Source organism: Rhamphochromis sp. 'chilingali' (assembly GCF_963969265.1).
Source record: "Rhamphochromis sp. 'chilingali' genome assembly, chromosome: 21".
NCBI classification, from domain to species: domain Eukaryota; kingdom Metazoa; phylum Chordata; class Actinopteri; order Cichliformes; family Cichlidae; genus Rhamphochromis; species Rhamphochromis sp. 'chilingali'.
In genome coordinates, this window is record NC_137949.1 from 2,079,937 (window position 1) to 2,092,389 (window position 12,453).

Genomic DNA, 12,453 nt, shown 5'->3' on the forward strand with positions numbered 1-12,453 from the left:
CAGTAGAACAAAAAGGGAATAGTTCACCCTGCCCAGGATAGGGTTACCGCCCCATACTCCCGAAGCACCTCCCACAGGACACTCCGAGGGACACGGTCGAATGCCTTCTCCAAGTCCACAAACCACATGTAGACTGCACCAGCTTGTCATAGAAATCAGTGTTACATGAACTCAGCTGTTATTGCTTCAGCCCAATACAAGCCGAAAAATACAGACTTGGAATTTAGTCCAACTGCTGAACTTGCATTTGATAATTTTTCACTGAAACTCTTAATATGAGGTCCAAAGTCAAAGAGATTTGGTTGACAAAAACCAAAAGAAACTTATCAGAGCGATAGAAAGAACTTTAGGAATGGGCAAATTCCCAAACAATTCTTAAAAAGGATTTAAAAAAAAAAAGACCAGAGAAGACTAGAATGAATGGATGGATGATTGTAGAGTTGTTTCTTTGAATAAGAAAATCCCCTTCACAGCATCTTATCTTATCTTATCTTATGGTTTACAAAGATTAGATGGTAAATAAAAATCTTCATCTGAGTTTGTTGTAATATAAGATAATCTTTTGCTAAAAAAAAATATTTAAAACCACGTACAATTTACTTAAATGTATTTAAAATCCTCCAGAAATGCTTACTTATTTATTTTCACTATATCATCTTGAGTCTATGAATCACTACAGCGCCATACCATATCTAGCTATCATCTGTCAGACATTTATTTTTTAAATACACCTAACCGTGGTGCTTTAAAAACTATATTTAATGTAACTTAAGCTTTTATTGTAAAAGGCTGTCACCGGAAGTTTGTGTGAAACGCGTGAGGAGGCACCGGAAGAGTGGTTTGAGAGCGCTTTATGGGACCTATGCATAGAATTTACAGTCGGTATTAAAATGAGCTCTATCGGGACTGGGGTGAGTGTTTCAGTACTTTTTGAGAAGAAGCTTTAACTTACGTACACTCGTACGTTTATCAGTCTGTCTTTAGTCCTGTTTTCCGGAAAATATTCTGCTTTTATAGTTCAAATTATGTTCATTCAGTTCAGTCTGCAGCTAGCTAGAGTGTTAGCCTGCTGAGTCACAATGAGGCCTGCTAACAGAAGCTAAACTGAAATTGAAAGTAGTTTAATTTAGTCCCGATTCAGGATTTTTTTGTCAATTTAACAATTTATAAGAATTAAAAAAGCTTTCTACTGTGGCGTTAATTATCCGTTTTATCACTGTAATTACAGGAATTCACGATATTTATGTGTTTAGATGTTAGCCTCCATCAAACTGGATTCAGAATGACTCAGAATTGCGTGCCAGCTAAATTCTCTCTATGAGAAGAGTAACTTTTTATCACTGGGGTTCATTTTATTTAACAAAGGCTTTCTAAAAAAACCAAAAACTTTATTTTTTTTAAAACATAAACATTTACCTTGCTACTGTCAGATAACAGGGTACCAATGAGGTGTTTGGTGCACCTGAGGTGAAAGTGAATATAAGTAGTCCAGTTCACACAAAGAATGAAATATACTTTAGTTTCCTGAATTCTACCAACACACCAAGCTAAGTCTGGGTGTATTCCTCAGAGGGTTCAGGTATACAGTCCCTGAATATATTTTGCACATGTTTTGGCAGTTGGGCAAATGATTTTAGACTACAAGTCAGTCATCCCTCTTTTTTAATTAATTAAAACTTTAAGGCCACATGAAAGTGTGAGTTTGATTATATACCTGTCCTTTCCAGCTACTAATATCAGTAGTTAGTTTAATATTGGAAGCTGCTATTTCTGTTTTGTCTTGCAGTATGACCTGTCGGCCTCAACCTTCTCTCCAGATGGTCGAGTGTTTCAGGTGGAGTATGCCATGAAGGCTGTAGAGAACAGCAGGTCAGTCTCTATGTTTTTAAACTAAAACCAGACCCCGCTGAATGTGATGTGGTGTGTAAATATGAAGAAAAAATTGTTTTTCTACAGTGTTGATAACCAACTGACTTCCTAACCCAGAGTGCTAATGGTGCTAATAATTCTGAATAGTTTCCAGACATGTCATGATCAAATTTTCAAGTATGTCTCCATGTTGTGATGTTCAGCACAGCCATTGGAATCCGCTGTAAGGATGGGGTGGTGTTCGGGGTGGAGAAGCTAGTCCTGTCTAAACTGTACGAGGAGGGCTCCAACAAACGCATCTTTAACATCGACAGACACATTGGCATGGTAACCACACAAGCCGTCAAAAACATTTCAGGTCTATTCAGTGTGCTACATAAATGTGTGCATCGGTGCGCAAAGAAAACTGTCTTCATGCTCATCTTTTTTTTGGATAGTGTCAAAAGCGACATTGCCTCATAGACCAGACTAAAAAGACAACCTTTGACACAAAGTGATAAGCTGTCAGCTGTCTTGGCTAACTTGGTGTCCCAGCCAGCCACGTGGTGTAAAAGAACCGTGGTCCGGTTCTGATGCTCACATGCCCATGGCCGGCACTTTGAGCAGGGGATGTGCTCAGCATGTATCAGAACCAGTATGAACTGTTTCTGCAGTTTGAGCTACAATAGCTATCACAACTGGTCCAAGGAAGTTGGACCAGTTGTGATAGATGGATAAATGGTGTAGCAGGAGCTCAGGAGGTGGAGCAGGTCATCTACTAATCTGAAGGTGGTTCGATCCCTAGCTGCTCCAGTCTGCGATCCAAATGATCTCTTGGATGTTGAAGATGCTGAACATACTGAAGCTTTCGATGAGACCGAAACGCTGTTTCTTCTGGCCCGCTCCATCCGCAGCTCACCGTCTCACTTAGAGATGTTTGTACCTGGAAATTGCAGGATATCACTTTCTGAAATGGTCACCACGTTCTGTTTGTGAAACATTTTATTTTGTGTGTTCACAGACTTATTGTGACATGAATATGTGTAAGTAAAGCTTCTCTCTCAACAGGCAGTAGCTGGCCTATTAGCTGATGCTCGCTCACTCGCTGAAGTTGCCAGAGAAGAAGCTTCTAACTTCAGATCAAACTATGGACACGACATTCCCCTGAAGGTAACGCATCAGCTTCCTGTTGTCTTTTGTTACCATTTTTTTTCTCTATGATCGGGTATTTTAATTTTGTATTGTCATTATAATAATAGTAAAATAAAGTGTTATTCATGAAATTCCAGCTGTAAAATAAACAGTAATTATATGTTACTAATAAAACAGGATCTTTGGAATCGTAGCTTATTCAGTTTGAAAGTAAGAAAATGTAAAAGGTCACAACAGCGATGGATAAACATTTCAAATGTTACACAATAAGCCGTATTCATATTTGTCTAGTTATTTTGGTAAAGCCACAGGGAGCCACTGAAGATGGGCAAAGAGTCACATGTGGCTCTGCAGCCAAATGTCTGAAACTCCAGGTTGTACAAGAAAAAAGTTAAAAACTGCTCCTCTGCTGTATCATGTGACATGCAGCTATGTTACTAGCATGGATGCTTGGAGGAACAGTGTATTTTCCATGGATCGATGTGTTAACCCTTTAGAGCCGATCGGAGCGGGAACGCTCTGTTATGCGTAACTATTTTTAAATCCCGGTAGCACTGCAACCACGTAAGCTAGCGCAAAAATTTTTTTTGCATATGAAACCGGAGGAGTTGTACTTACATATTGTGCCATCAGCTTGTCCTCGGTCACGGTTTCCTTCCACATAAAGCTTTGCAAAAACTGCATAAAAAGCGCTTGCAGGAACAAAAACATAATATTCCAGAAACACGCTTTGCCGATCCGATCAGCTGTTCAAAACACTTCCTACGTTGGAATAGACGTCAGCACGAACTTTTGCATTTCCGCCATTACCTGGCCGAAACCGGAAGTGACGTCATTTTCGCGGAAATGTAGTCTTTTTTGCGATCAGGGCCTCAGGGCCTATACTGCTCTTTTTAAAAGTTATCTTTGACTTTATGATTTTCTGTGTCGTTTCTGGGATGCTTAGGACTCATATTGCACTGCTGGAAATAGTTTATTTTGATGCATATGCTGCTTTTTTGCAAATTTGCAGTATAATATTTATTTTTCGTTTTTCCTGCAGTGTATAAAAATTGGTGTATTTCAAAAATAAAACTATGAAGACACTCAAAATAAATTTCCTGTGGTGGGAAACTATTTTGTGCAACTTTTTTGTATTTACAGTTTTGAGGGATAAGCCTCTTAAATTTCTCTAACTACAAATATATGTTAAAAAAACAAAAACGATTTTCAATTTTTTTGTAGTTTATTGCACTTTTTTGCAATTTATGTAATTACTATGCACTTAATGAATACATATTATTAAAATCTGGGCTGTAATGGTTGTATTGATGTATAGCAACTTGAAATGCTCCCAAAAATGGCTCCACAGCAGGTAAAAATATAATATAAGCTCTGGCAGACTTGGTTCTATGGTAGGTCTTAAAGGGTTAAACGGCCGTCCCTGGAAGCTTAAAAAGTCTTTGTCAGTTCTTCTGTATTCTAATGTTCTTGTTCTGTATTATAGCAACCACCTGAGGAAACACAGAATCAAACTTATAAATGCTCTGCCTCCAGATTGTTGTCAAGGACATGGACTTTGCAGTTGGGCAAAAACAGTTTTGTCCCCTAATAGCTACTGATCAGCTGAGCTAGGAAATCAGTGTTGAGGCATCGAATCACAGCAAGTAATAAGCGCGCACATGAGAGAAGCATAAATTAAAGTGAAACATATGTTCACACTTCACCAGGCAACACTTCCCTCCTATTGGCTAATAAGGTGAGCCACTTTGATTTGATTGGAGCCCCAGCTTCCTGTCCGTAGCTGACAGGAGTGGCATCTGGTGTGGGCTTGTGCTGCTTTAACTCATCTGCTGTAGTTGAATGTAGCTTGGTTGAAATGACCTTTTGGCATCAACGAGGTATTTTCACCCAGTGAACGTGTGTGAGACGAAGGAGCCCATTCAAATGTGCTACAAGTCTAACTTCCTCCTTTTTAAGCTGCTATTAGGGACTTTGCCTTTGCATACATGGTATCATTTGTTCTTAGTATAGTAGCAGGATTTCTTATAATGCCTCTCGTCTAAAACAGCTGGTCAATTAGTTGATCGATCATATAAAATCATTTTAGCAAATACCATGTGCTTGTTTGTGTCTGGGGCCACAGAAGGGGGATCTGAATGGTTTTAATCTAATAGTATTTCCTCTCCTTGCAGCACCTCTCAGACAGAGTGGCCATGTATGTCCATGCCTATACGTTGTACAGCGCTGTGAGGCCGTTTGGCTGCAGGTGAGTTTCAGTAATTATGTTAACATTATGAAAACATGAAGCAGAGCTGCCGTCACGTTTTCTATTCCTTCAGCGTTTTCAAATAAACCCTGAGCTTCTGTCTGACTCCTCCTTCGTGTTGAGCCGGAGTCATTTTGTCTAAAAGACGCTTCAGTCTCCTCATTCACACAATCACATCAGATAGCATTAAAGTTTAGCTTGGTACCATTTATGTCGCGACTCGCTCCTGAGCTTTGCTGTCATCCTACGGCTCCTGATTAAACCCTCTTACTAGAAAAGACCGCTGATGCTCCTTTTCATATTGGATCCTTCTAATGTTAGAGCCGTCATCAGTCAAACTTCATTTACAGCTCAGGTGACATAAAGTATTGTACAAATATTATAATAATAATTATCATATGTATTATTTTGAAAATGATCCAAATGTACTACACACATCACAGCGATGACTGACTGAGGTACGTACCCGGTGGGGGAGGGGGGGGAGAACTTCTGTGATATCACTTCCTGTTGACTGTCAGACTCCGGCTGTGTCCCAATTCAGGGTCTGCACGCTTGAAGTACGCGGCGCACTACGTACGGTGCGTACTATACCGTAAGTACGAGAAGTGCAGAAGTGAGAGGCTTGTGAAATGGGACTAGCCTTCGTCGCGCTGTTCAGGTTGCCTAGCAACCATGATACTAACAGCTGGAAACGTTTCATACAGCTTTGTGTGACAGAAATGAAGGAGAAAAATGTTTTGTTGGTCATGACATCACTGTGATTAGTTGAGTGTCTGAGGCTGAGACCACGAGACTGTAAAACATGATTGTTGGGCTTCATTTCTGTGCTGAACAGTCATTTAAGATTAGCTAGTAAACAACAATTAGCTGATGTTGTTCATGAGACTAAAGTCATCTCACTGTGGTAATGGAATATAATATGGCCAATATTATATGTATTGTCAGATTATCATTATTTATATATCACAGCAGTGAGCTTGAACTCTGTGTCAAAGATTCAAGTTGCATTTATTTATATTTTCTATCACCTTAAATCTTCACTCAAAGACGAGTATCTTTGACAGTGTGTATACAGATGTGTTATATATAAGAGGCAAATATTGTTTGTTTAATATGTTGGCATTACTAAATTTGGCTCAATGCTTACATATATTTATAAAAAGCAAATGTACGAGCTGTGATAACTGTGTCTGATAGAATGAAGAGTCGACTGATATATGAAATATTCCTTTATTGGGTGAGAAAATCAGACCATGTCATAACTGCTTTAAGTCACACAGAATAGATATCAGAGCCTTAAACAGGCTGACGTCTGCTAAATGGGTCAAACTGGGCAGAAAGTCTACAAACACATAACATCCTTATAGAATATGATGTGACACTATAGATCAACTTAGCTCAGAATATATAAAGCATATAAACAGTTACAGCAATATGATGCAACAAACACAGCAGCTACTGATCCAAAATCCTCAAAGCTTCATAGAACTGAAACCAACATTTATTTTTAGCTCCATTCTGCTGCTGATACAGACTTTAGGTTTCTGAACATTAAACTTGTTGCTGCCTTTCATAGTGTGTAACTTGAAGGCCCTGAGTACTTTCTCCCACACTGGAAACACTGGGATGATCACATTATTTGAACATTACCTAATAAGACTGATTCAGCACAGACAGTTATGTTAAACTTTCCTAGCAGTCCTTCACAAACAGGGAACAGTCTGTCTATTCTCTCCATCTGTCAGCTGCTGCTAGCTCTTCCTCCTCCTCTTCCTCACACACTGCTGAGTTTGTCCTGGTGGATCATCAGGGCTGCAAAGCCTCACAGATGATGTGCAGCAGTGGGTCCCTCAGTCTGTCCTCACTCTGGACACTTGCAGTTGTCACACATGGAAATCAAATGTGTGATAAGCTGCAGGATTCAAACACAAGTGTAACTTATAAACACATGTTCATACTTTTATTCCACAATCAGAGAGAAAGAAACAGAGAGTGAGTGCAGGACAGACAGACAGGTGACAGTCTCAGGTGTACACACTGCTACACAACAGCACAGAGAAGCAGGATTTAGTGTTTGTGTTATTACGAGTGTAAACAAGAAGAGTTCCAGATGGTGCAGTGGACACATGTGTGACTGCTGTGATTAAAGCATCTTTCTTTCAGCTTAACGAGTGAACCGTCAGCTCGTTCAAACACACGTTAAAGTCCGTTTGGCTCGACACCACCGAACAGAGGCAGCAATATAACATAGCTAACGTTAACAGTGCAGTGGATCCTGCTTGTGCCGTGATGTTCAGGACTGCAAACCGAGCAGCATCACTGACTTTCAGCTTGTTGTGTTTGTGGATATATGACTGACTTTAATCATCCACAAAATCATCACATTCTCTGTAAGATTAAGGTCGACTATCTAACGGCGTATATTTAAAGGCTTTAAAACCAAGTAAACGCTGAAAGTACAAACATCACTAATGTCACATAACTTTGCCGACATGTGGCCAACAGTAATGTTTTAATGTTCCTCATTAGTAAACATTCGCACATAAATAAGTGACATCATATTCAGTACTTACTTTTGACAGTTCACTCTTTGGCCGCTCTGCTTCTGCCGTATTTTGCGGCAAAATTATCCACACCCACCGCCGCGCTATGAATTGTGGGATATATGGGACCACGAAGCGTGCACCGGACCACGCTTGATATTTGGGGAAATCGACGGCGCATTTGAAGTACACTTTGAATTGGGACAGCCGTCGTCGTGTGGCGGTGACGTAATCGCACTCAAAATGCGTACTTCAAGCGTGCAGACCCTGAATTGGGACACAGCCTCCCTTTGCTGTATTTACCTTAAACTCAGGGACACGCCCACAAATACACAACTTTCATGTGCTAAATGGAAAAACTTATTTAGGCCTGACAGATTCAAAGTTGTAATTGTTCAGCTCTGTGTTCCTTTCATTGTCAAAGATCAAAGTCATGATGTGTTCAGGACCACAGCTCAGTGTTGTGTTCAGAGTAAACAATCAGTGTTGTCATGTTAGTGTTGTGCTGCGTACAGTTAGTTGGTTACCTGTGTGGATGTGCATGTCAATAAAAGACGAGGATTGTGACAGAGAGAGCCTCTCCTTGTGGAAATGTATGTTTTCCTCATGTGAAGGATTCTCTCATTCTTAAGTGCATCTTTGAGAGTCGAGAGAATTTCTCCAGGCCATCAGGGTGAGGAAGCATATAGGCGGAGCAGCATATAGTTGACACACAAGCCTTTATCAAACAGTTGGAGGTCATTTAAACACAACTTGCTCCAGAAATGGATTTTCTTATTTTTTCCTTTGGTGTTTATTCATCTAAGTCGGGGGTCTCAAACTTAAATGATTGGTCGTCTCCTTCTGGACAGACACGTGGCAGCACCTCTGCTGTCATTGTGTTTGTCTGTAACAGAATCAAAGTGCAGACATAAGTGTACACGTTAGTGTGCGACTCTGTCATTAACATTTTAACATTGCACACAACAACAAACAAATCTAACACAGTTTGTCACTTCAAGGGACAAACTGTGTTCGATTTCTTCACGTCAATATACAGGCTGCAAGTGGCCCCGGGGCCACGACTTTGAGAGCCCTGGTCCCAGTTGTTCTGGTGTCTTACCTACGTTTGGATGTATGTTCGATTGAGATGCCTTCTCTTGAATATGTGGATGTTCACATTGTAATGGTTAAAGCAACAAAATATCCATTTTAAAAACTCTAATGCAGTTAGGGTAATCACAGGGTTACCCCAAAATGTATAAAGGATTCATGTTTTATGTGGGCGGTATTTTTGTCGTTGTTGTAAACATCAGCCAACCAAAAGAAAAGACTTTCTGACATTTAAAAAAATAAAAAAATCTCAGGTCACCTCTTGAATTTGAGTTTGAATGAAGTGGACAGGAAGTTGTAGGTTCAGGAACATAATAAATGAAATGTTGTAGTTTTTCTTATTTATTAGTATTATTATTAATCACGGTCCCTCCTTCACTCTAGGAGCACAGTAATAAATCGATGCCTTCATGAGTGTGTTCTGGTTGTTGCTCTTTCAGTTTCATCCTTGGCTCATACGACAAAGACGACGGTTCCCAGCTCTACATGGTCGACCCGTCCGGCATCTCATACGTGAGTTTGCTCTCACATCTGTATATGGTGGGAACCCAGGTTGGTTAAAGCAGCAGTAACAACACTGTGTGTGTGTTTGTGCGCAGGGTTACTGGGGATGTGCCATCGGAAAGGCAAAACAAGCTGCCAAGACTGAGATTGAAAAACTGCAGGTGAGTCTGAACCTGCAACATTCACATGAGTTTTCTGTTTGCACTCTTATTCTAGATCCAGTTCTTCATCTGTCAAATAACCACGACTTTAGCTTTCGCACTAACAAATCTTTAATAAGATAATGAAGACGTGTCACCTTAACACATGTGAGCTGGTGGCGTCAGTGTCTGTAAAGCAGCTGATCCTGACCTCAACTGTGACTCAGGTTAAAACAAAGTCAAAAGGTTCAATTTAATAATGTTTGAGGTTCACGTAAAAACAGTTTCGAGTAGTTTCAAGATGTGATTTTGATATTGACCTTTTTAACCGCAGCCGTAAAAGGCTGTTGAGGTATGTGTCGAGTGACCTCGAGCTCAAGGTCAGGGTGAGAACGCCAAACAAAATCTCAAACAGGTTTGAATCCCGGTGACTGTCACTGCAAGGTCAGAGGTCAGCTTTTCTGAAATCACCTGGGATTTTCACATTTCTTCCATAGCTGCATCTACTGGGAGCTGAAGTGCAGCACTGGCACCACCAGTATATTTAAAAAAAGAAAGAAAGAAAAAAGTTTTTCTGGCATCTTTTTTTTTGACACATTTTCCAACATAATTATTAAAGAAATGTCTATTTTCAACCTTTTCTTTACAATTCTGAGATCTGCATATTTTGATTGCTTATTTTTTCTTTTAAAATGTAAAACATTCTCTGCACATACGTCACTGACATTTTAGGAATGTTTAAAGGCATTTTTACACGTTTAGTTAAAAAAACATTTTCAGTTACGTTTCTGATATTTCTGGGACATTTGTGTTGTAAAAGAAAAAATCAGATTAATAGTTAATGAATAATATTAGTTTCCTAATCCAGATCAGTGTGTCTGATACTATCTTTGCTTGTTCCCTCTGTGTGTGTCTCAGATGAAGGACATGACATGCAGAGAACTGGTTAAAGAGGTCGCCAAAATGTGAGTGAGCAACTTCCAAACTCATTTTTTCTGAACTGCTGAACTGTGTCACCTGTAAGAGAGGTGTGTGTGTGTGTGCGTGTGTGTGTGCAGAAAAGGGGAACTGAAACTCCCATGTCCTGTAGTGCAGAAAAATTGCAAGTGAACTGTGTAAAGTGCAAGTCTAAAGTACATTGCACACGTGGTGTACCTGTCTTCCTAAAGTGTGTTGTATTTTGATGTTTGCAGAATCTACATTGTTCACGATGAGGTTAAGGATAAGGCTTTTGAGCTGGAGCTCAGCTGGGTTGGAGAAGGTAAGAACCATCAGTGCTCTGCTTCTTGTCCACTCGTTTGTCTGTCTCTACTTTTAGTGTGAAGCTTCTAGATTTAACAGTGATGTCAGCTGACGCCTTCATCATGTAGGGATGATGACAATCCAGAAGGTTTCGCTCACTGGACTGAGTTCCTGTGATGTCACTGCCTCTTGGCTGTCTGACCAATCCATGAGCTGCACGCGGCCTCATTAAGCTAATGAGACAAATAAAGAAGCATAACATGCAGAATAATGTTGAGCTTTAAGACAAGCTGGAAAAAGACTCCAAGTAATTCTTCATTAGTGCTGTGGTTGCCATGGTGACATGTGTTCTCTTACAGTCACAAATGGACGACACGAGTTGGTACCCAAAGATGTCAGAGAGGAAGCAGAAAAATATGCCAAGGTGGGTGAAAATCCTTTGTAGCAGATAGACGATCCAACACAAACAGATGTGACCACTGTGACGCTGCTCTGATGTCACCCGTTGGCGTCTGGCCACAAACGTCTCGGACGGCTGGATCTCACAGCAGATATTAGATGTCAGACTGTGGAGGGCTTCATTTTAACCATTGTGAACATCTAACAGTACAGACCAAAACAGTTCTTTGGACGGAGGTAGAGACACGCCGTGAGCTTGTACCTAATAACGTGTGAATGTGTAAGGGTCGACTCTTGGAATCAGCCTTCATTTTTACGACTTTGATATTTGTGTCTGCCTTGAGTAGAGAACGTATTTCCATAGTCGTTCTACTTCATGTGGTGGGCAGTGCATTCAGGTGACTGCTTTTTGTGTTTCAGGATTCTCTGGAAGAAGAGGACGACTCGGATGAAGACAACATGTAAACTCATCCTCTGCTGACGGGCGCATCTGTTTCTTTTGTTGGTTTTATAGTTCATAAACTTTCACATCTGTTGTCTTGTATTTAGTTTGAATTTCAGCTTTAAAAATAAAAGTTGAATGAAAGTTCACACTACTTTTTTTGGGAGAGTGTTGATAAACAGTGATTATAAATCTGTTGTGACTTGGAGAGAACCCAGAGGTTTGTACAATCTGCAAAAAAACATTAGGGATGAGAAACTGTTTAAACTAAAAACTGATCTTTGTCAAAGTATTTTATCCAAACAATCTCAAAAGCACTGAAACTTTAATTCCACCTTTCAAATATACTTTTTTGCTGCGGAACAAACAGTTTTCAGTGTTTCAGTCAGCTGATTGGTTAAATAAACACAACAACAATGGAAAACAAACTTGTTTGCATGCAGAGCTCCAACCACATGAATACTACTAACTAGTGGTTTTATAGTAGGTTTATACACAGTGGCGGTCCTAGCCTGTTTGGCGCCCTGGGCGAACACTCCCTCTAGAAATCCCTCAACCCAAGGATCACCACAACTTAACCTAACAGACCTTAGTTCACAGATTCTCTTTGTCTAAGGCGCATTTCTGGGATTTCACACAACCCAGGATTCAAATCATGAATACATAATGGGCTTGGATTTACAACATTATAAATGAAATGTGCTCTATTTGGAAGCAGCTGGCCCCTCCCCTTTCGACGGCTTGTGTGAGACTTTAAATCATCAAACTGTAAATTTTAAATTGTTATTGATCCTTTACTCCTGGTCCTAAACTGTATATTTATTTTCTTACTCTTCTTAT

General features: G+C 40.0%; 1 protein-coding gene across 1 annotated transcript; it reads left to right on the top strand.

Annotated features, from left to right (window-relative positions):
• Positions 1-801: 801 nt before the first annotated feature.
• On the top strand, positions 802-11,757 carry psma3 (proteasome 20S subunit alpha 3). Its single transcript, XM_080870808.1, has 11 exons — positions 802-911; positions 1,787-1,869; positions 2,073-2,196; positions 2,917-3,018; positions 5,175-5,248; positions 9,327-9,399; positions 9,486-9,551; positions 10,449-10,495; positions 10,724-10,791; positions 11,132-11,196; positions 11,592-11,757. The coding sequence occupies exons 1-11, from the start codon at positions 891-893 to the stop codon at positions 11,634-11,636; spliced, it is 768 nt and encodes a 255-aa protein (XP_080726934.1). The 5' UTR covers positions 802-890; the 3' UTR covers positions 11,637-11,757.
• The last annotated feature ends 696 nt before the right edge of the window (positions 11,758-12,453 follow it).

What these genes read in the sequence shown, in the direction of transcription:
- psma3 (XM_080870808.1), top strand. Translation starts at nt 891, where the DNA reads ATGAGCTCTATCGGGACTGGG. An exon ending in TGAGCTCTATCGGGACTGGG is followed by an intron (nt 912 to 1,786) that starts GTGAGTGTTTCA and finishes TTTGTCTTGCAG; the next exon opens with TATGACCTGTCGGCCTCAAC. An exon ending in TCGACAGACACATTGGCATG is followed by an intron (nt 2,197 to 2,916) that starts GTAACCACACAA and finishes CTCTCTCAACAG; the next exon opens with GCAGTAGCTGGCCTATTAGC.